Below are 25,464 nucleotides of genomic sequence, written 5' to 3'. Positions count from 1 at the left end.
CGGCATGTCTTCTCATAGTGCATCCTGCTGCCATCTTCTCCCCAGGTAAACCATGCACATGCACCTGTCCATTCACTTGATCTAAAAGAAAATGTGATTCATCAAACCAGGCCACCTTCTTACAGTGCTGATGCTCATGTGCCCATTGTAGGTGCTTTCAGTGGTGGACAAAGGTCTGCATGGCCACTGTGACTGGTCTGTTCCTACACAGCCTTGTGCATAGCAAACTGCAATGCACTGTGTGTTTTGACACCTTTCTTTCGTGGTCAGCAAGTTTTTCAGCAATTTGTGCTATGGTGGCTCTTCTGTGAGATCTGACTGGATGGGCTAGCCTTCATTCCTGACGCACATCACTGAGACTTGCATGCCCATAACCCTGTCGCTGGTTCACCAGTTGTCCTTCCTTGGACGACTTTTGGTAGTTACTAACCACTGTATATCACGAACACCATACAAGACCTCCTGTGTTAGAGATGCCTTGCCCTAGTCGTCTAACCTATACAATTTGGTCGGTGTCAGAGTCACTCATATCCTGTTTGCCCATTTGTCCTGCTTCCAACATGTCACCTTCAAAAACTGACTGTTTATTGCTGTACTAATGTATCCCACCTCTTCCCAGATGCCATTGTGACAAGATAATCAATGTTATTCTCTTCAGCTGTCACTAGTTTTAATGGTGTGGCTGATCAGTGTATATAAGTACCCAAATGCCTTCCCCTTTTTAAAGCAAGCACTAAGCTTCTTTAAGATTTATTAAAATTAAAAATGTATACAGTATATTCTGATACTTAAGCCTGCCTTGGAGATAACATACCCATAGATCAGCATATTAAAACTGAATATTTTGCAAAAGAACGTCTTCAGTGACCATGTCTTAGAAGTTAAACCTATAGGGGAAGTGTAGAACAGCATGTGATGAGCCTCTTCTTTTCAATCCAGTAAACAGACCACAAGTTTTTGGAGGCTGGGAGGGACAAATATAAAGTATGAGAATGAAGTTAACTAAAAGGTAAACTGTTGCTGATGTATGCCCTAGTTGTATGCTTAATGTGACAAGCCTTTTCGGACACACCCACTGTGCAGCTTTTTGTTTTATGGTAAGGATTACATGATAAGTAATAAATACAGTAAATTTTATTCTGTCATAATGAGTAAAGGTTAAATAGCAGTTATATTTAACTAACCTGTCTGCCTTATCCCTAGTAAACAAACAAATTGATCACACAAATAAAGCTACCTCTGCATTTGACAGACAAACTCAAACTCTGTTTTTCAAATAAAAGCAAAAATCTATGTTATTTAATGACTTAACTGTACAAAAGTAATCAACAGCAGAGGAGTGTCAAAAGGCATTTATATGAACACTGTACTTGGCAAAATTTCCCTTGTGAGGCTTAGTAGGTAGAAATTGCATCAGCAAGTATTCAAGGAGGGAGGAGGTTGTTTTGCATTTTACAAAAGCCTGAATCTTAACTACTGAAGTATAATGCCATACTGTCTAGAGCCTTGGAAGCGGACATTACTCCATGGGTTAGGATTTGTTGACTAGTTATTCATACAAAACATGATATTATTGAAAATCTCCTTGAACATGTTATGGGAACATATATGGTTGACATTTTTAAGAATAGACTTTATTAGTGGGTTTAGGCTAACATAATGATTTGATTCAATTTTCCACCAGCAGATTGCACAAAACCCAAAGCTAGTATGGTAATTTTTTTGGATGGGAGCTACATGGAAAAATTGGATATCTTGAAATATATCAGGAGATAAAAAATTCTCAATTATCTAATATCTTTTTTTGTAGTATTTTATAGTGCTTTTTGAGTCCAGCGGTGTCATTTAGCTTGACTTTTCATTGCATACTGCTCTTCATAATGCAGATCAATACAGAAATTACCAATGAAGACTGAATGTATTAAGTTGCAAAGAGTTGAGTGAAGTTCAGAAAGCAGGCAGGGAAAAAAAAACATACTTCAAGAAAATGTGCATCTTGAGGAGGTTAGATATCTTGGGCTTCCTTGTAACCCACCAATTTCAAGCAATCTTTTTAAGGGCCTAATGACAATTTCTTGACGGTATATAGTGTGAAATCTTAAAGTTTAACATAGATTTAATTGAAATCAATCCGTCTTTAATAAATCCAAGAAGATGCTATTATGAAGTGATTTGCAAAGTATGCAAAAATCAACTTAAGATAATAAAATAAAATACGAATGGTAAATTGAAATTTTCAGACAAGGTAACGCCATTGTCACATTACATGACTTTTAGTTGTGGGGTATATGAAGCATGACCACAGTTGCTGAACTCATTACGAGACCATGTTAGTTTAAACATCTGAAAATCACTTGGCATAACGCATTTATCTACTGAGTGTCAAGCTTCCAGTACAGTCATGCTTGTCCCATTTTATGAAAACCAATGATGTGCAATGTATTTCGGGTATCAGGTACAATGAGTTCAGTCGTAATCTCTTCCCTTGTTTTTTCTTTTTTCGATTCTTCTATGGTATGTAAAACATGAGGCATCAGAAAGACAAACTTTTCTTCTGTTTGTTAGGTGCAAAACACCTGTGTTCCTTATTTCTCATTGAATTATATTGGTTTCAACTGTCATGCACAAAATGCAAACCCCAACGACCAAAGACAAAACCTTGGGCCAGTCATAGACTAGTCTTAGTGAGCTACTGGGCATGTCACTTAAGTGACTGGATTCATGGAATTACGCCTCCAACTTGGTAGCATTTTGTAAATGAAGGCTTCGACTTAAAAACACTGCCCATTTCAAATTTACTGACTACGTGCTGACCTATCAACATAGTTGTGTTGGCTTCTTTCTGACTGCCTATAACCTGCTGCCTGATGGAGCTGGTGCTGCACTAAGGGTTAATAGGTATGGTAAGTACAGCTGCACTGTCTTCCCTTTTTTTCTGCGTTCCATTCTATCAGGGTACATACAACTCAAGACATCAGAGTGATGAGGTTTTCTTCTGTTTGTGAGTTCCAAAACACCCACATTCCTTATTCCTCAATGCAGCATATGTGTTTTACTTCCAGATGTTATTCATTGGTTGTCCTCTCTCATGCATACACAGCCTAACCCTGTGGGAACAAGTCACAGACTGGTTGGCGTGAGCCACTGGGCATGTCACATTATGTGACTGGAATTCATGGGATTGTGCTGCTGATTGCCTCTGACTCTCTAAGATTATGTAAATAAGGGCTATGACTGAAAATAGCTAGAAGAGTCGCATAATGTCACATGGCTTTAAGAAAAACTGAAAATGGTTGAGATATCATAGTTTGACGTTTGGTTTACCATTGGCAACATATAGTATATTTGTAAGTATTGTAGCTTGACTACTTCCCACATAAAGTATCATTTGGAAAATGACAGATGAGCTGCAAGGTTTCTGCAATAGAATCTATGTGAAGAGATCTATTTTACTTTTCATTTATACTGTTGTGTTCATCCAGTAAAGATCTGAATCTTTGTTTGGATCAGCAACTCCTACACAGGCTTCTACTCATACACTACTCTCTAGACTAAAGTGACAGCTTCTGCAGGATTTTTCATGGATTGACTGTTTTCATAGAAGTAAACAGCAGCTTGCTGCTGAGCGCAAGACAGGTTGCCTTTAACTCCCACTATCCTGAGCACATGTACAAGATCCTTTTATAAATATTGAGAAATAATCTGGTGGGAAAACTGCAAGCTATATTTTAAATAATCTGGTTTTAGATTCATACTGTAGAGATAATTTTGAGCTGCATCATGTTTGTAACTTTGTTGCAAGTGTTCTGGGTGCTTTCTCAGTAAGGAATATTTATATAAAAAGAAGAGGGTGGCGCAGTGGTGCAGTGGGTAGCACTGCTGCCTTGCAGTTAGGAGACCCGGGTTCGCTTCCCAGGTCCTCCCTGCGTGGAGTTTGCATGTTCTCCCCGTGTCTGCATGGGTTTCCTCCCGCAGTCCAAAGACATGCAGGTTAGGTGCATTGCCGATTCTAAATTGTCCCTAGTGTGTGTGCACCCTGCGGTGGGCTGGCGCCCTGCCTGGGGTTTGTTTCCTGCCTTGCACCCTGTGTTGGCTGGGATTGGCTCCAGCAGACCCCCCATGACCCTGTAGTTAGGATATAGCAGGTTAGATAATGGATGGATGGATGGAATTGAATAGATTCTTACTGCATATTTTACATTAAAATGGAAAATGTCACTACCTATCTTCATATTTTGCTTTTTATTGACCTATGAAGAACAAGGCTTTAAATTCTCAAACTAAACGTTACAAGCAGTTGTTTAACCTTGGTTGAGTTGTGTGAACGGTTCCATTTCAGAAAGTCCAGCAAATGTTTTTGAGAAAAAGTAAATCTCAATTTGAGACTTTTGCCTCTCCTTTTATGTGGATCTTACAGTGAAGTTAAGTTAGGTTAATAAATAGCCCAGAGTTACGGTATTGACATGGAGTGCTTGACAGTGTCTGTTGACAAGTTTTGTGTGACCTTGTATGGCCTACCTTGCAGTCTGAGTGAGCAGTCCTGAGTTCTAACATTTTGACCTCTGAATGTTTGCATGTCCTTACAGACACTTTGTTCTTTTGTTTAACAAACACAAAATAGGTTCATTAATAACTCTGAAATGCATATAGTCCTCTGTTAGATTTTTTTTGTTTAACTTCACATACAAGGTATGTCTTTTTCTGGTCAGGTTTAGATTTTGTAAATGGTGTATTGTTACTTTTTGTATTGAATTATCTAGTGTTTATAGTGTGGATGAAGACATAGTAATTATTCGTTTTAATAGAACGTTCGCAACTAAAAAGTCTGCTTTGAGTAACAGAACTATGAATGTTGTATTTTAACCTGTCAAAGTAACTTTTAGTGGAAAACGAGGTATTTTTGGAAACGCAATCTCATTTAACTTTGTGAAGATTTACAGTGCCACCTCAGTGGCCTCTTGAAATTAGCATGGTATGTGGATTATGTTATGTGATCTCAAATGACAGGGCTGCCCAGGGTAAATTTCTAATGTTCATTTAGTGCTGCCCACAAAAAATTTAATAACTGATTATGAACAGGTGGCTTTAGAAAATGGTTAGATCATTTTAAATGGGAAATTCACTTAAGCAATATTAACATTATAGCACATAGTACTCATAAGTACAGATTTAAAAAAAAAAAAGTCAAAAGTGCTTATAGGCTATTGTCAGCGCTTTTGGGCTAAAACTATTTTATCCACTGAGACAAACTGTTACTCGTAGCCTATAACACTGACATCTTTCTATGGGGAGAAGAGCAGCTTGTTCAGCTGGGGCTATGGCTGAGGAATGTGAAGAGACTTGGTTGTCTTCAAAAAAGCTGAGCTGTGGAATTAGCTTGTAAATGGACACCAAAGTTAAATGCAGGAGGAAGCAAATTCTAGATTTAAGTAGAACCTTTGGTGCTTGAAGAGATTTAGCTTGGGGAAAAAACCCATGTGTCAAAAGGAGAAAAGAACTTGGGAGAGAAGGATTCAAGTGGCAATAAAGGAATGAACAGTAAAATGTCGATATTAAAAGAAAGAAGAAAAGTGACAGTGGATGTAAATAGCTCACTGTTTTGCTGCAGTCTGAAAGGTTTTCCATTTATTGAAATGTCTTGTACACAATAGGTATAATCACTCTTCAGATAAACTCAAATTTTGAACCCAGTTTACCTATGTCATAAAATGATCATGTGAATATTTTATTTACTCTTCACTTTAAAAACAAAGAAGTAAATCACTTGAGTAGATTTTGCAAAGAACCCATAGCTTGTGAAATATACACCTTTATAATTTTGCATAATGTGTTATCAGCATGTTGCATTATATTATTTTTAAAAACTAATCCTAAATAAACTGTTTTTAATTATTTAAAGCTTAAAATATGTATATGTAAAATGATATACACACTAGAATCATGTGCCCTCGAAAACACAACAGTAACTGACTTGTACCATGCAGTCTGTCACATAGTGTGTAATGCCATGGACCAATAAAGAAAACAGAAGACTAGGTTGGGATGGAGAAAGGTACGAGTGGGTGCCTCAGGCCTTAAATGGTACCTTAGAGGCTGCTCAAGATGAAGTATTCTCAGATCAGGATATGATTAACCCTGTGACAGTCCTGGGTTGACATCCTTCTTTTTTTTAATTATGAGGCTGCTTCTATCAAGCCAAAAAGCCTCATGTTGCCTCTTGTGTATAGTTGCAGGAAATAGTCCATGGAGTCCCAAGTAGTGGTAGCAAAGACTTTACCTGGGCACACAGTGTCTTAATTCTATTTCTAGGGCATTCAGAAGGGTCTAATTAACAATACATTCTCAGATGATGTGTAGGGATATGTGTTATTGCATGATGCACTAAAATTAATGTCAGATTGTCCTGGATGGACATCCATGACAGGTACATGTGTCTGTTGGTGAGCCTGCTGGAGACCACATTCTGCTGTTTCAGTTTAACCCAACCCTCCCACCCGTCTCCCAAACTAGTGTTCCCTAATAAACTTGTCCACATCCAGGTAGAACCACAGGGTGTCCCAGTTGGAAGGGTAGGATCTGTTCAACTTGTCCTAGCAACTTCCAGAATGGTAAGTGGAAAATGTAGGCACATAGAGATTACCACAGCTGGAGATGTAGTCGCAGGCAAAAAAAGGTTTAAAGCATGTTTGGGAAGCCTTTTTCTTATGAGGCTTTTTGTATACAAGTGTCTACTTTATTCTGTCCATTTGTGCTTAGCAGTGATGAAATCAAGCAGAAATCTTTACGTATTTTCCTTCAAATGGGCCTTTGATGAAAATCAAAATGATCAAAATAAATATTAATGAAAATAATTAAAAGTCTAGAAGAGACAATTGGAAAGATAAAAAAACAACGTTACAGAGCTAATAATGAAAATGTAGAAAGTAACTGTGAGCCATCATGAAAGTGAAAAATATGTCGGAAAATAAAAAAAAGGATATTGCACATGGCAAATCATTATGGGGTTATTTAAAATGTCACATCGGGACTGCATAAGCGTTTCGAGTGAGGACGCAACCGCAGTTCCTGAGCATGTTTTTTTTTTGTACTGACACTCTATTACATAGAATATGGTAACGCATTTACTTTGACCGTAACCCAGACATGCCCAAATGAGTTTGCGTCTGCTGGCTGGTGTTTGTGGCGGGCTGATAACCACTAGAAATGCCGAGACAATAGAGGGGCCGCCCCGCAGGTAAAATCGTTCAGAGACGGTCTGCGCTGTGGGGGCGGGGGCGTCGGCGTCTTGGCTTCTGATCAGTCAAAAGAAAACACATATAAAAGAAAAGAAATAAGTGAAAAACAACGCAGCGTCTGACTCTTAAGATAATGAAGCAGTGCGCGCGTCGATCTGCAGTGAAGAAACCGGAGGAGGAATTGAAGAAGTTTGGCAAGTGTGTATGTGTGTGTGTGTGTGTGTGTATGTCCTGCTAGGAATTTCAAGCTAGCTGCGTGTCAACTGGACCACCAAATGCGTCCTGCTGCGTACCGGCGACGTGCGCATAAGTAATGCATTACAAATCTTTTAAACGAATAAACCCGTCACCTTTACATAAGTACTCTCGTCAGACTAACGAGACGCCCGTCTTCTGGTTATAAACAGGCCATTGTAATTCCTGTGTCCGTCATCATGATATCTGGAAATGGATCATTTTGTGTTTTGTATTTTCAATTATTGATGTGTGTTTGTTTATTCATTTATAACATTTTCACAAAATGGCAACCAGAAAAGAAAAGCCTGGTATCGGCCCCTTTCAAAAGATTTTGGCAGGATTTCAGTCCTCTGATTGCTTGGCCAGATAATATAATATACAGGAAGTCGTCTGCTCCAGATTACTTGTAGATCGCTCTCTGGAGACTCAATTCAGCACTCTGCAGGTTCAGCAGATGTATTTTCGGATGTCATATTTTGTTCCTCATTGTTTTATTAGTCTCAGCTGTTTGTGTGTGTGTGTGTGTGTGTGTGTGTGTGTCCAGTGTGCAGTGTGTGTCCAGTGTACACAACACGTCTGCAATTTAATAAACTTTCATAATGAGGTCTTAAAAATATTTACTTGGCTTTTCTGCATTATTTGTGTATGTATATATATATATATATATATATATATATATATATATATATATATATATATATATATATATATATATATATATAAAATGGTTTATATATTTTAAACCTATTTACAGTGTGCACATGCATGCAAACACACACAAAATGTAGAACATTAAATATTGGCCATAAAGTGAACATTATTATATTAAAAACACAAGAACCTTGAGTAGTGGCCATTTAGGCTTCTCTTTCTGTATCCAGTCTTGAATTAAATTCAGGTCAACTTTTCTGTCTGTGGTGTGCATTCCTTAAGACAAGTTTTGAGTTTTGCAAATATTTACAAGTGTGATGCACTTTCAAAATTAACAAAAAAATAAACACATACCTGTATATTGAAATAGTCTGTGTTACACCGATATTTTTGAGCTTTTTTCATTCTTTTTTCTTAAGTCTCATAATTATGAAACTGTAAAATAAATAGGCGTGCTAAACAAAAGCTTGAATACCAACATTTTTGCATTTGAGGTATGCTTCTTGGCCTCAACCTAAAGAAAAAAAAGGAACTTAAAGTTTTTTAAGTGTGGTAAACCCTATGTAGCTTGACTAAGCAGTAGACCATCCAGAGAGAGAAATACCCTACCCGTGTGTCATTGGAAGTCTAGTCTGCACACATCACTCCTAGTGCAGGCTGGATTGACTCTACAAATTAAATGGTAAACATGTAACACAAGTTATTTTTATGTTACAGAGGTATATTCCAGTAATGCTTCCTTTTTAGCTTTGTTTTTTTTTTTTTTTGAGGCCTTTTATAAACTTTAGTAAATCCATTTGACTAACCTTTGTCCCTTTTATCTTGCTAACTCTATCTCTAGCTGTACAAATTTTCTTGTTGTGGATAAAACAATCATCTTGAAATCATAAGGTCGCTGGTTATTTCAGGATGCTTTTGGCTTTCGTGACTCATCAACCTATAAAATTTGAGTATTTCTTTATACAAAAAGTATCTCTGCAAAATCTAGCACACTTTTACTGTAAAGTACTTTTTAACCTACAAAAATAAATCAATAAAATATACTTTTTCTTAAATTATAATTTTTTAACATTTGGTTATATATTTTTTTTTCATTTCACAATATTTAATGAAACATTTCTCTTTAGGTTTTGTTGCTACTCTCAGCAATAACTCCGCTTGTGGTCTGGCCAGTGTTTTGTTTTATCTCCTTTTATTATTCCGAGAGATGTTTCTCCAAAATACTGTTGGTCAATTTTACAGCCCATCTTGCACTCTATAGATATTTTATTATAAAAATTATTTTTTTTTACTTCTTGGTGAAACAGCAGCTCCAGTGTTGATTTACTATAGATGCCTGTCCTCTGTAACTTTTATCCATATCCAACTCTGATTAATCTATGTTGTTCAGAGTAGTGAGTGCAAGAGTTATCCCAGTAGTATCTAGTGCAAGGTAAGAACAAACTTTAGACAGGAGGTCTGTCGATCACAGGGCGCACTGGCTCCAAGGACAGAGTTGTTGTTGATGTTCCTAACCAAGCACGTCTTTGGTATATGAGATATGGGGAACATGAAGCTTACACTCACGCTGGGGTTGGACTTGAAATCAGTCTGCTGGAGCTGTAAAGCTGCATTTCTACAAAATTCTTCAATATTCAGCTTTACATGCTTATTAAGTCATTTTATTTATAATTTTAAAGGATTCTTTGTTAATGCCTTGTACAAAGTAAAACTGTCCATTTTATTTATTTATCGATACCAACTTTGGCATAACTATTCTGTCATTAGTTACATGAATTGGCTTGTTTTCAGCAATACATGAGTATATGTAATAAACTAAAAATTATTTATTTTTATAAATTGCAGTTACAATTACATACTTTAAAAAAAAAAAAAGTAGATCCAAAGTGTGTCCAGTACACTAATGTAAGTTTGATATTGCATAAATTTTGATATTATTAAATAGAATAGAAACTGGATGGATTGAGAAATTAATTTGAGAAAATGTACATTGTTTTCATTTGTATTATTTTAATTAAATGCATTTAAATATCTGATCTTGTGTACGAGTGGTTTGTGGAGGTGCTCCGGGAGTCTTCAGTATGCACAACAGAAAATTTGAAAAAGAGGGACATTCCATTTCTTTTTTTGATAAAATCACAAGTACTTCACAAACATATAACAATTAATAATACAGATATTAAAGAAAGTGAACATTCTTAAATTTACATGTAATTTAAAACATATTAATAACAAAAATTAAAATTTAGTTTTAGTTAGGGTGATTTTTTTGAGCTATAGAATACTAAATATTGTATAGTATGCTGTGTGTCATAGTGATGCTCGTATTAGTTTTTCAGGTACTTTCAGAGAATACATTTTTAATTGTAAATTGCACATCATATAATATAAATTCTAATTATGTAATAATAAAATTAGAATGAAATGTTCCACAGGGTAAACATGGTAAATGCCACAAAGGACACATCAAGATTATTTTTTTCTTGGAGCTTTTTGTCATCAAGGGAATGGCTGCATTCTTTTATGATAATTTCTGGTGGATATCAAAGCATTAAAATACTTGTCTGAGTGAAAGCAAAAACAATTTTGTTTTTATCCTTTTTTGTTGTTTTAAGTTTATTTTCTGTTTTGGGCCCAAGGGCCCAATTATAATAATATGACCTTTGAAAAACATGGTTACATATTAGATGCAACAATTAGTTTATTCATGCATAAAGGCCGTGTTAGCAATGATGGGAATGGCTAATATCATTTTCTTACAGTAATGTTTAGCAGAAACAATAGATATATAAAATAATCTCCATTCTGAAGGTATTTCAACTACAAATGTTTTTATTGCAGCTCTTGTTTCCAGTCAACAAAAAATTTAAAAGCGTTTGCCTTTTATTCCAGTTAAACTAGGGTGAAACAGAAAGTTAACGTAGAAAGAGCAATTTCCAGTATAATTGCTCCTTTTTCTGATAGTTTACTATTATGTGGGCAAAAAATTTTAATGTACAGAAAGATTGTGAGAGAGCAAAGCAAAGGAACGTCAAAATCCGCGTTACTCATATTAAGCCAATGCAGGTGGGGGGTGGTGGTGTAGCTCTTAGAAATTTCTAAACATTTGAAAGATTTGGAAAATGTTTGTTCCAGTGCAGTACCCATACAATCTTTTTTATGTATGTTTATAAAATGTACAAAAGAAGAAAGGGTTAACAATCCAGGCCCTGCATGTCTGGTTTTTCCAGTCTGTCTCGTCTTCAGACACATCCCCCACACCACCCTGTTTTTTTTTTTTTCCTTTCTGCTCTATGTCTCAGCTCTGCATCTTTATCATGCCTCTCCTCTCCTCCCTCTGAGTTTGTCTGTGCTGCTTCCTGTCTGGCCTGGTTGTCTCCCTCAGACACTCCACTAGCCACAATGGGGTCTTCCTGTCTGTAACCACTCAGCCAGCCGTTCCCATGACAACAGAAAGGACCCACAGTATCTGTGAAATTTTAGATTTCATCCCACAAATTCTATTTTTCTGCGTTTTTATGTTCTGCAATTATTAATGTGTATATTGGGGGAAAAAATTGTTTTATGGATTAAGTTTTTTGAAAAATTACATTTATTTATGGTAACATTGTAAAACATTGTGTTTTGAATCATACAACTATTAATATTGATGATAGTGATTATTTTGAAGAGCAAAATGAATAACATTGAAATATTTGAAATCGCATAATATGCATATTAGTGTTTTAACATTCAGCATATATCAATGATTTCCAGTGGAGCCTGAGTATTGGTTCAAAGAGAGCAAATGGCTAACATTCTTGTGTACCTTTACTTTAGCTAAATCCTTCTCCCTACTTAAAATTGATTTAACTGTTTTAGGTACTGTTGTGAGGATGTAATTGATATTTCAAGATAAGCAGTTCCTCTGATGTTAACTGTTTTGTAATGTGATTTGTAACAGTGATCATTATGAAAATGTATTTTATATATCACCTATGTGAATGTTTTATCTCTGTGGATTGTAACTGAAATTTCTGTTCTCCACAGAATTCTGCATGTTCTCACTGTATATTGCTAGAATATTAGGTTAACTGCTCTGGTGTAGATGTATGTGCAGTGATTAAGTACGATTTGATCAAGTGGCGTCATGCAGCTGAGGTTTCTTTTCATGACCCTAAAAATTGCAGTCACCTTAGAGAACAATTGTCATCTCTTAAAGCTGATCAAATTGACTGTTTCATTTATAAGTACATATTCTGAAAGGAATGAAATACTGTAGCTCATATTGACTTGAACCATAAAAACATTTATAACGCACAGTGTGATTTACTGTTTTAAAATACCCAACCACCACTATCTAAAACTGTGATATATCAATATAATCCAAAAACTATTAACTATAAAAATGTCATATAAGCCTTCTAGCAAACGAATGACACCATATTCAAAAAGGTTCTGTTAAAGAAAAGGAGAAAATTGTTTTACTTGGTAATACTTGCCCCAAAACAAACGCATTCACTATAATTTCAGAAATAAGAACAATTAAATATGTATTATTTTTCTGAAATAAGATCTTCCTTAAACACATTTTTTGAAGCCTAATAGTGCATAATGGAGTTTAAAAGTAACAAAACTTTATATTAAAAAAAAAAAATGTAAGACCTGTTTTGCAAAGCAGAATTTGATAGTCTATATCAGTTCCAATCAAGGGCTGCATTCTTTAGAGCCTTTGGTAAAAAATAAGTAAAATATCCATTTTATCCTAAAAGCACAGTTATTGTAGCATTTCATCCATAATTGAATCCTATCTTTTAACAGCACAAGTTAAGGTTGGCTCTGTGCTTTCACTGGAACAAGACTGACATTTCTTAAAGTGATTTATAAGATAACATAAGAGTTGTAAGAGATCAGGTTTCTGAAGACTTTGGAGAGAAACTGTCAAATAAATAAATAAAACATATGAACATTTTGATCCTTTTTTTTTTCCTTTCAAAAAAGGTTTCAAAGTGGTTACACTGAAAGTATCTGAGACCATGCCCACCAATAAGGATGTCTTTTATATTAAGTGTTATATGAAGTACCTGGCTTAGCTGGTATATATAAACAGGTAGACTCTTTCTTCCTTTTGAAAGTTCAGCATTGCTAAACATAGCCCATGATAAGTTAAAGAGACATATTCTTAGACAGAAGCTAAACTCCTTTGAAACAATGAAACTGTTTTCCAGGTTAGTTGAGAAGAAAATGCTGTACATGACCGTGGTCTTTAAAATTGAACTTTGGTGAGTTAAAAAAATTAGCACATGGTGATGGATAGCCTTGCCTAGCCCCAGTATTCTCCTGCCTGAAGAGATCTGTAGTCCCTGCATTGGTGCTGGTTTTTTGAATGGTACCCCCATCCATTATAACCATTCTTCCTGGTACAACACATAACCTGTATTTTAAGTTGGATCAATGGCAAGGTACATACAAAATTTGGGAAAAATCTATTCAGCCGTTTTGTGTGATTAATGAATTATTAAACAGACATGCAATTGACTCAGGGTTTGAATTATAAAGACGTGCAGCTACTGAGGTTTTTCACAATCAGTCCGAATAAAATTGTGCTACCAGGTTTGTTGAAAACTTATTCAACCTTAGTCTTAATTTCAGACATTGTGATGTGGCTATATAATTATTTTTTAAATAAATGTTTAATAACCTTTTTTTAACCTAACCTTACTTTTTTTTTTTTTTAAAGTAACTTTTTTTATCAGCACGCTAGCATTTAGAAATGTTTAACATAAGATCCTGGTGCATGGGGATCCATACTTAGCAGAATGACAAAATGAATGACAGTGAGAAATTACTTGTTTTGTTAAATTGTGAAATGTATTTATTGTGCATATTATTCTTTTTCAGCTTTACAATGGTAGATGGAATCATGTTTCTAACTGTCTTCATGATATTAATTTTGCCCTCTTCTAGTGTTGAAGGTAAGAGATTTTTTCTTTTGCAGACTTTGTCATTAGCATTTCAACAAGTTGGCAGTGCATTGCTTTCTAATGAATTCTAATAAAAGTACAGAAAAAGGAATAGAATTTTAAAGTGCTTTTATATACGTGCCTCATACATACCCAAGATAATGAAAATGTGGTGTCATAAAGAGGTGCTATTAGAGTAACCCTTTTAACCAAAATAATACACAAAAATGATAAATGTATTAAATTACTAAATACAAGGGGCAGATGGGCAAAGTACCAAATAAACTGGGCAGTCTTATAATTTAGTTCCAACTGATCACACTATACTGGTATTAAGATCTGTCTGACAAGAAGTGTGGATTAAACAACTACCCAGTTTTTAATTGATACAAATATGCACCTTTCTTTAGTATCCAAGCAACTTTCCAATCCACCCAAGTGCCAGTCTTCTTTCTGGCATGCAGTTCAATACTTGTCCTAACTCACCTATTGACATTAAGTTCATTAAGCTTTTAGACATGAGGTAGAATTTTACCTTAACCTAAGATCTCATCTAGCCAAGCTTCACAATACATTCTGGAGGTAGGGTTGTAACCAGGATACCATACTGTAGCTGCCCCTGACGTCCCTATATCCCTTCGTCTTCATTTTCCTTAAGAGGTTTATGTCTGCAGGACAGATCTTTTACATTCTGACTAGATTTCCTTTATTAACCCAAGGCACTTTTCACTTCTCTTGAGCCCTCTTAGGCCTCTCCCTCTACCAGGAGGATTGTTTTTCTCTTTCGTTTGCTGGGTGTCTAAGGGGAATGTTACATACCTCTCCCCAGCCTGTATCTTTCTCTGTTTCCTAGGTCACCCTGTCTAAAGCTCTTCCTAGAAATCTGGTATGATAACAGAGCTTACTGCCCCTGACAGTGCCCTTCCATCTGCATAAACACAACAATAAGAATCATTACTTCCAGTGCATGATTTCTCTTTTCCCACCCCTGATCTATGCTACCCTTATGTTTCTGCATACCCACTGTTCACTGGGCTACACATCACAGCAGATTTAAAGTTGCCTGAGAATTGTCGTAAGTTAATATTCCAACATTTTTATCCTATGTTACTAAATTAAATAAAATGTAAATGCAGTAACTCTTGTAATTTTTATCAGGTAGGTAACTCGTACACTGTGAAAAAAATGTCAGTAAATTTAACGGTAAAAATACTGTAAATGGTGAAAGTAAAACATTTTTTCTGAAAAAAAGGAAAGTTGCCTTATGTTCTTCTGAAAATTACCTGTATATCGTAAACAAAGATAAATTTTATTTTTTACAGCCAAGTTCTGTAAAATCGATATTTATCTACCTTTAAAATATGCATACCATTTACTGATGCATTACAATTACACTGAAAAAATTTTACAGTGTGAAATTGTTAAATAGCGAAGGTAAACAACTGTAAAATGTAAAGCGCTGTTTTAGTGACACCAAAGTTACAATATTTGCATGAGGACACACCCCCTTTTACCATATTGTTCCTAGTGAACTGAATACCTTTGGATACTATGGGAAAAAACTTAAAGTTAAACTTATTTTTCCCTGCATGCTGAAGGTTTTTTGAGGTTATGGAAGCTGATTTATGGTGGGTTGTATTTGATAAGCTGGCATACCTGTAGGACAGCATACACCACAAAAGCAAATTTTACTTATCCACCAGACAATGTGCCATAACTTCCTTAAAAACTGAATTGTTTTCAATGTGTATAATTAAATGGTATATATTTGCTATTGGTTTATACTTTACTGATGTAAACTGTGTACTGGGGTTTGACCCTGACGATACTTTCTAATGGTTTATTTATTAGCATATTTATTACACTGTATGAATTTCTGCTTATGGTTAAACATTCCCTTCTGTTGGAATGTGTTGTGAAGAAAAAGCAATTATTCACTACAGTTATACCATAGACCTAAAAATATTGTCACCTTATTTATTACAGTAAAATTTTGGCAACCCAGCTCCCAGTATTTTTATCGTAAATTTAAACATTATTTTTTTTACAGTGTAATCCTTTTAAACATGGAACTTGTGAAAGTCTCAGTTAACCACCAAAGACATTTGCTAAGATTTTTTTTTCACATATGGTAGAGTGCAACAGGTCTGTGACCTTTTTTTTTAAAGAAAGTAGTTTGATGAGCAATGGTGATCAAACAGTACTTTCATAAGGTACTCAAATTACAAAGACACAATTTGAGAACTAAATGAGATTATGGCTGGAAAAATTAAATACAACAGATCCAAGCCAAAGTACCAAACAACTAATAACAAAACTTTTCCTAAGTTGCTCCAGGCTCAGCTTGTACCCAGTGAGCTTAACCCACCAACCCCTCCCTTGTTTCTCTACCACCCAAGTGAGACAGGTATGTCACTGGTGAAAATGAATAGCTGGTAAGAAGACACAATCCCCTAGATAACCAGGCTTGGCAGTCTTTTTCTTTGTTTAGGTATAAGGACTACTCTATTTCAAAATGTGCCCAATTCCCATACACCTTTTGAAATAGTTAACCTTAGAAAATAAACTTTGCAGAAGCAATCAAGGCAGCTTTAGACTTTTATATTTTTGTAGCCTGACACTCTTATGATTTCCTTGCTCACAAGGACATCAGTATTCTTTATGTGAGAATGTTCTGACATTTTGTACTCGGTTACAAGTTTACATTTTGGTTCATTCACTATCTGACCTCAGCATATTTCCAGGAATTATTCAATGTCTTGACCTGGTAGTATGATGTGCCGAATGTCCTGATATTCTAGACTCAGTTTTATCCATACATGCACAAAATTGAGAATTTATCAGTAAATTTCTGAGATAAGCCACATGTGAGAAAAGGCTTTGGTATAACAATTAAATTGTAAATCAGTAAGAAGTGGGCTCAAATAGAGTAAGAGTTGTCAGCTAACTCAGAAGGCACAGTTTTGTGGTGTTAAAGGAGAACACAAAGAAAAGCTCACTAGACATGTAGAAGACCTGCAAATCTCACAGTACAGTGCCCGAAGTTCACAGTGGTCAGTTAATTAGAGGCTGCAAGATTTCCAGTAGAACTAGTATTTTTGGCTACTTAAAAGCCTAATAGACTTACATTTTTTCATTGCTATAACTTATAGAGAATGATGTGTAAAAATTCACATGTTGTTATTAGCATTGTCCTTCTGTCTCATCATCTTCTTCTTCGTTAGGGGTCGCCACAGCGGATCATCTTCTTCCATAACTTTCTGTCCTCTGCTTCTTGTTCTGTTACACCCATCACCTGCATGTCCTCTCTCACTACATCCATAAACCTTTTCTTAGGCCTTCCTCTTTTCCTCTTTTCTGGCAGCTCTATCCTTAGCATCCTTCTCTCAACATACCCAGCATCTCTCCTCTGCACATGTCCAAACCAATGCAATCTCGCCTCTCTGACTTTGTCTTCCAACCATGCAACTTGAGCTGACCCTCTAATGTACTCATTTCTAATCCTATCCATCCTCGTCACGCCCAATGCAAATCTTAGCATCTTTAACTCTGCCACCTCCAGCTCTGTCTCCTGCTTTCTGGTCGGTGCCACCATCTGCGACCCATATAACATAGCCATCCTGTAGACCTTCCCATTCACTCTTGCTGATACCCTTCTGTCACAAATTACACCTGACACTAATCTCCACCCATTCCATCCTCCCTGCACTCTCTTTTTCACCTCTTTTCCACAATCCCCATTACTCTGTACTATTTATCCCAAGTATTTAAACTCATCCACCTTCGCCAACTCTACTCCCTGCATCCTCACCATTCTGTCTTGTTCCTACTGACCTTCATTCCTCTCCTCTCTAAAGCACATCTCCACCTCTCCAGGGTCTCCTCAACCTGCTCCCTACTATCGCTACAGATCACAATGTCATCACCAAACATCATAGTCCACGGGGACTCCTGTCTAATCTCATCCATCAACCTGTTCATCACCATTGCAAATAAGTAAGGGCTCAGAGCTGATCCCTGATGTAATCCCACCACCAACTTGAATGCATCCGTCACTCCTACCGCAGACCTCACCAATGTCACACTTCCCTCGTACATATACTGTACAACTGTTACGTACTTCTCTGCCACTCCTGACTTCCTCATACAATACCACAGCTCCTCTCGAGACACCCTGTCATATACTTTCTCCAGGTCCACAAACCTTCTCTAAACTTCTCCATCAACATCCTCAGAGCAAACATTGCATCTGTGGTGCTCTTTCTTGGCATGAAACCATACTGCTGCTCATTAATCATCACCTCACTTCTTAACCTAGCTTCCACTACTCTTTCCCATAACTTCATGCTGTGGCTCATCAATTTTATTCCCCTGTAGTTACTGCAGTCCTGCACATCCCCCTTATTCTTAGATATCAGCACCAGAACATTTCTTCTCCACTCATCAGGCATCCTCTCACTTTCCAAGATTTCATTAAACAATATGGTTAAAAACTCCACTGCCATCTCTCTTAAGCACCTCCATGCTTCCATAGGTATGTTATCTGGACCAACGGCCTTTCCATTTTTCATCCTCTTCATAGCTGTCCTTACTTCCTTTTTGCTAATTCGTTGCACGTCCTGATTCAATCTCTCCTCATCATCCAACCTCATCTCTCTCTCGTTCTCTTCATTCATCAGCCTCTCAAAGTACTCTTTCCATCTGCTCAACACACTCTCCTTGCTTGTGAGTATGTTTCCATCTTTATCCTTTATCATCCTAACCTGCTGCACATCTCTCCCTGCTTGGTCCCTCTGTCTAGCCAAACTCTGTCCTTTTCTCCCTCCTTAGTGTCCAACCTGTCATACAACTCATCATACAACTTTTCTTTAGCCTTCGCCACCTCTTTCTTCACCTTGCGCCTTATCTCCTTGTACTCTTACTTTCTGCATCTGTCTGACTATCCCACTTCTTCTTTGCCATCCTCTTCCTCTGTATACTCTCCTGCATTTCCTGATTCCACCACCAAATTTCCTTTTCCTCCTTCCTCTTTCCAGATGTCACACCATGCACCCTTCTTGCTGTCACCCTTAGTACATCTGCTGTAGTTTCCCAGCTGTCTGGTAACTCTTCACTGCCACCCAGTGTCGGTCTCACCTCCTCCCTAAACTCAACTTTGCAGTCTTCCTTTTTCAACTTCCACCGTTTGATACTTGGCTCTGCCCTCACTCTCTTCCTCTTCTTGATCTCCAACGCCATCCTACAGACCACTATCCTATGCTGCTTAACTACACTTTCCCCTGCCACCACTTTGCAGTCTTCAATCTCCTTCAGATCAACTCTTCTGGATAGCATATAATCTACCTGTGTGCATCCTCCTCCACTCTTGTGTATAACCCTATGTTCCTCCCTCTTCTTAAAATACATATTCACCACAACCATGTCCATCCTTTTGGCAAAATCCACTGTCCTCTGACCTTCTTCATTCCTCTCCTTGACACCATACCTATCTTGTTGCAGTGTACGATTTGAGTTTCAAACAAATCCTGGACAAAAAGGGATTTATTTCTCCCAGAAAATTCAGGACACCTGGTCATCCATCTTATTATCATAATTATTAATTTTAGTCTTCAGTTACTTTACCTCTGCAGCAAGTAAATGTAGTTTTCCAGCCAAATACACATTTTCCTTTAATATTTCTTCATACATCTCAAACAATGAAGCAGCAACCACATCTCTCAGAGTGCAAATCTTTTTCTCTTACAGTTCACTGTTGCTCTGTACATCTCTGTTACCAGTTGACATCTCAAGCAGTTGTTTCTCCAGGGCTTATTGTGCTTGTCTTTTAGAATCTTGGTAAAAAAATTTCACCTCTGTATTTTGAATCAAGAATATTAAATAGATAGTATAGTGGTCCTGAGAATGTGCCACTGAAGCAATTTGAGATAGTCTCCAAAAGTGTGTTTTTCACCGTATGAATTCCGCAGTTTGTTTTACTACCCTTTCTAAAACAGATGTTTAAGTGCTTCAACAGAAGGAATCGCATCCGCAATTGTAGATGAATGAGCACCTATGTCTTTAGTAAGTTGATTGAATGGTTCAAGTAGAGTATTTGAAGAGATTTTTTCAAGTCTTGCGAGACTTTGGCCATGAGATTTTTCAAGTCACACCCTCCTCTCAACCATATTCAACCACACACACGGTACTTTCATCTCTCATTCGTATGAATGCTTTTGTCAGACACAGTTCCTGCTCTCTCAGCTCTTATAAAAGTTTTCCTCACTTTAATTTCCCAATTAAAGAAGACAAATTATGTCCTCTGTGGTGGGTTGGCATCCTGCCCAGGATTGTTTCCTGCCTTGTGCCCTGTGTTGGCTGGGATTGGCTCCAGCAGACCCCCGTGACCCTATTTGGTTTCAGCGGGTTAGACAATGGATGGATGAAATTATGTCCTAATCTAATTGAAGAATTCCATCACAAGGTTATCAACAGAAACAAATAGTTCACGGGCAATCCTAGCACTGAGAAACAATGAAGTCAAACAAATTAAAGCCAGAAATGTTGATCGGTTACACGGCAAATTGGTTAAATGCGTATCAATAGACTATGCTGAAACAGTTGGTGGTGATCATGCGAAACATGAAAATGTCAACTTACAATATTCAGAAGAATATCTAAAATCATTAGCAACGTTAGGTCTTCCAATGCACAAATTACTGTAGAAGGAAGGATGTATCCAAGATAGGTAATGTAGTAAATCTTCCTTGGATAACATTAGACAACAAAAGAGATCTTGATATGCCATTTGTATTGAAATGGTAACAGTTTCCCTTTAGAATAGCTTTTGCAAAAAAAATTAACAAATCTCAGAGCCAAACGTTCGAAAAAGTCGTTTTATTTAATGGAGAGAAAGAAAAGAAATTCAATCATGGGCAGTTATGCATTGTGTTGTCACGGTGAAAGTCAAAACACAATCAGAATTCAGTGTAATATTGACAAAAATGTAATTCAAAAAATGTTTTTACTGAAGTTTTACAGTGAAAGTGTAAGTTTAAAAAGTATTTCCTTAATTTCAAAGCCGAGCAGACCAAAATCATATTACTCAACGAATAACTATTAATGCAACATAAAACATAATTTACTTTTACATTATTAAATGTACTATTTTTTAATATGGTTATTTACTCACTGTAATATAAAATAGTTCTGTTATACATATGTAACAATTTCCATGAAAATAAAAATCTTTTTAATTGTACATCTGCATCCCCATACACGAACCCCTGAACCACAAAGAGGCTAGCATATAGCGCAGGCCAGAGGGTTGACGAGTGAAGCGAGCAGGAGGCAAAGCTCTTTAGTATTTGGATAAAAAAAAATCCCACAAATGTGGGTTTTCTGTTCAGGTTGTAAATCTGAAGGACAGCAGTGGAAATGAAGAGTGAAGTGCAAGTTGGTGCATGTTAGTGTAGTAGTAGAGTACCTATTTCACTTTGCTGAAGAACTGAAGCTTGGGTGTAAGTTCATCCTTCTGCTCGACAGTGAGCCCCACAGTAACCTAGGATTGTACAAGGTTAAAAGAAAATGGAAAGGTGAGGGAATGTCCTACAATGGTTTAGTCAAAACCCTGATCTTAGTTTGACCAGTTTATTTAGCCAGTCAGTGCTGAATAGTGTGCAAAGCTATTAAAAATGGTTCCCCAAAAGACTTAAAGCTATTATTTCTACAGAAGTTAGCTTTACAAAGTTTTAAGTTGTGTGGATTTCATAATTCTGTAAAGCGCATACTTTTTTCACATTAAAAGAAAGGTATTTTTAGGGTCACTGCTTTGAAATAAAAAAATAATAATTGATAACAACATTTCTGTTTAGGTTTTGTTACTCAGTAAAATAAGGGACTTGGTCAAGTGACTGAATGTTTTTGCAGGGTACTGTATTTTATTGCTCTTATTAGGTCATCCACATAAGAAATCCAAGTACTGATATAAAGTATATTCAGAGAGTGAGGTGAGATAGATGTAAATATTTATAAAAATGAATAGAGGTTGTTTGAAATTGAAGTAGATAAGAAGAAAGCCACACAGGAGAATGTTTTCTGTTGTTTAAAATGACAAACTGTTAAGTTTAGGTAGATTTTATTTTATTTTTTAATTTCTGAGGTATAGTGTAAAGTTCACTTTTGAAATGGCAACAAAAAAACAAAACTTTCTTTATATAATAGAACTTTTTTATCTTAAGCTGGATGTGAGAGACACACTGCTACATGTAACAGAGTAGATTTCTGCTTAAATGAACACTATAAAACTTTGCAAGGAGAATTATTATTTTTTAAATTTCATGCACTCCTTTTCTTTTCCAGATGAAGAATCAAAATTAAAAGGAAAGCTATATGAGTGTGTATGTGAAGGCATGTCCTGTGTCAATGGAGATCGTTGCCATGGTCAGCACTGTTTTTCAGCTCTGAGTCTAAATGATGGCAAATGGGTTTACCAAAAAGGCTGCTTTCAAGTTTATGAGCAAGGCAAAATGACCTGCAAAACACCTCCGTCTTCCGATCAAGCTGTAGAGTGCTGTCAGGAGGACCTGTGCAATCTGAATATTACTGCACAGCTTCCTATTAAAGGTAAGAGAATGCTTTGCACTTTGGGGGGGTGTTGCTGGCAGGGATTAATAATAGACAGTACCACTAAATTAGTGTCTGCTATCTTTTAGGAAGTAAACAACTCAGTTGCATGTAAAATGAATCAGGTCCACGATTAGTGAACTGAACGTTCTTAACCTTTCCAAGTAACATTACTTTGCATTGCATTATGTTACCTTATATAAGGACCTGTTGAAGATATACAGTACACAAATATGTGAGCCTATTAAATGTATTATTTTCAATAGAGCCCACTAAAAAGGACTTTAGTCTTCTGTCCATGTTTATGGTGTTTATCGTAATTTAGTCTGTGGAACAACCCGGATAATTCATGTTGTTTTAAGGACTTCCTAAAACTATGCCATCCTCCTGTAGCCAGAAAGATGTTCGTCTGGTGTTAAAGAACTTGAACTATGCGATTGACAACAAATTTGGATTGATAACAAGTACTTAGAGTATAGCAAAAATGTTTAAACAAAAAAGTGTGCAGACACTTGGAAAATCAAGTTCAATTGAGGGGTTCAAAGCATTACTTTTGTTGAAATTGTGCATTATATTATTTATTACCAGCATCAATAACATTGTTTTGACAGCCAATACCAATTTTGACTAATCTCTTAGCAGAATACTTAAATACCAGACACTGATGCACTGTAAATAATTAAACCATGAACTTTGAAGACATAGTGAATAAAGCATATGTTTATTATTGACTTACCAAAAATTATCATCTTTTAACATAAACGCATTTATTAAAATTTTTAAGGGTTGAATTTCAAAGGTTGAATTTTATTTATGGTTACATAATCATCAGTAATAAGCACTTCAAAACAAGTGATTTGGTCATTTATTGTTCTGAAAGTTAAATTTACATTCTGGAAACATTAGCTGAATAGTAAAACTTAGTGAAAAGTAAAATAAAATGAAAAATTGTGTCTGGCATCCCATCCATTATTCCATAATGCCTGTAAAAACAATCTTTGTCTTGTTTTGTAAGCATCTCATGTAGGTGATCAGATGTCCAATACTATGTCTTTGGGTGGTTCATGATTTAGACATGTAAAATTAACTACATATGCTTTAAGAAAATATTTCATTTTCTTGAGATCTTCAGGAACTAATTCATTTTTCTCAAGAAAACAATAAAGAAAAAAAACAATATTTTGCTTTCTCTAGAAAGTTATTCCCTTGAGAATGCAATATAGTGCATCTTAATAAGTAAAAAGCAAAAAATGAAACAACTGCAGGGCCTGCATTAGGGTTACATAAGCCTCAAAACATTTAAAGTCTTTGGGTGAGACATTAAAACAACTTTACTTTTTATCTTAGTGCTGGGCGGTATACCGGTTCATACCAAAAAATGTTTTTTTATTTTTCTTATGATATGGATTTTTCTTATACCACAACACCAGTTTAAATTGCCTAAACAATGTTTGGAACATGGCGCAGGGGGGACCTTTTTCACTGCTACACCGCTAAACACATGCCGCAGAGGTGTTGTGCGGGGGCTCTTTTTCACTGCTACACCGCTAAACAAGCATACAACGGAGTACATGCGTTGTTAGAGGTATTGCGCGGTGAAAATGGACAGAGAACATTCCGAAACTGAAGCTGTAGCAGACGATAAAGTTGAACATGATGACACAGATCAACTTTTGCTGTAAAAGGAGTCACATCTGTTGTCTGGAGATACTTTGGATTTAAAATGTCGGATGTGGACCATTATGTTCAAATGTGTGAATACTCTTTCTATACTATACTGTTTCTATACTATTGGATAATACTGCAAGCCAAGTTGTATTTTTTTCAATACTGTGTAATGTACCTGGGTACAATAATGTGATGGCATGTTGACTTTATTCTCGACATTTCCACTTTAATCTCAACGTTTATGACGAGAATAAAGTCGACATTTCTACTTTATTATCACCGTTTGTCAAGATTAAAGTCAAACCTGTATTAATACTTGTGTGCACATTAAAATGTTTTTTTGTACAATGTACAATTCTCATGACAGTGGAATAGGTTATTCTTAGCCAGTAATTGCAGTGGAAATATGGTTAACATCCACTCATGCATGGGGAAAAAAATACCGTCCATTACCGTGAAACCAGTATAATTTTGAAAAATACCGTTATATAGAATTTTGGTTATAGCCCAGCACTAGTTTATCTAACCAAACACGCTTAATTGAATGGGTGTTGTTTTCCCATTTATAAAACACTAGCAAAATACCCACGCTTCGCAGTGGAGAAGTAGTGTGTTAAAGAAGTTATGAAAAAGAAAAGGAAAAATTTTTAAAATAACATAACCTGATTGTCAATGTAATTGTTTTGTCACTGTTATGAGTGTTGCTGTCATCAAGGATTTGATTATCATTAATTCTGTCAATCAGGTTCGTATTTGGAGGACGTGTTGTTTTGAAGTTACATTCCGTGTTTGTCAACCGTTTTAAAGATGATAAACAGGTTTCATTCATCAAAGTGTTCACTACGCAAATCGCTACTCATGAATGCAAGATGTTTAACAGGCATTCCCGGTATTAACTTGTGCTAAACGTACCATGGTGTGACGTAAGGGGAGCTAACTGTAAAAAGGCAAGGAGGCTCGTATTTTGAATGAAAAGGGAGAAGACCGCGAAGGAGCGGAAAAGTGAGAAGGAAAATTGTTTAAATAAAGAGCTAGGAAGGTGAATGGAAAGAAGCAGCCAGCGGTAAAGCAAGGAAGACTTCGTAATAAGGACGGTTCGGTGCACGTAGAAGGTGTAACAATAAGATTGT

At 36.3% G+C, this 25,464-nt stretch overlaps 1 protein-coding gene across 3 annotated transcripts in view; it reads left to right on the top strand.

Annotated features, from left to right (window-relative positions):
• The window catches only part of LOC120531753 (activin receptor type-1), a 119,851-nt gene that overhangs the window by 62,568 nt on the left and 31,819 nt on the right, over window positions 1-25,464 (top strand). For 2 of the 3 annotated variants that reach the window (XM_039757445.1, XM_039757446.1), the window contains exons 2-3: window positions 14,004-14,077; window positions 22,403-22,666. In XM_039757445.1, coding sequence (XP_039613379.1) covers window positions 14,004-14,077; window positions 22,403-22,666 — 338 coding nt within the window. Of the gene's footprint in view, window positions 1-7,212; window positions 7,235-14,003; window positions 14,078-22,402; window positions 22,667-25,464 lie in introns of those variants that run through there. The other variant, XM_039757444.1, reaches the window with a different exon arrangement.

Source organism: Polypterus senegalus, chromosome 6 (assembly GCF_016835505.1).
Source record: "Polypterus senegalus isolate Bchr_013 chromosome 6, ASM1683550v1, whole genome shotgun sequence".
Taxonomy (NCBI): Eukaryota; Metazoa; Chordata; class Cladistia; order Polypteriformes; family Polypteridae; genus Polypterus; species Polypterus senegalus.
The sequence above is the reverse complement of the archived record's forward strand: the minus strand, read 5'-3'. Positions and strand labels throughout refer to the sequence as shown.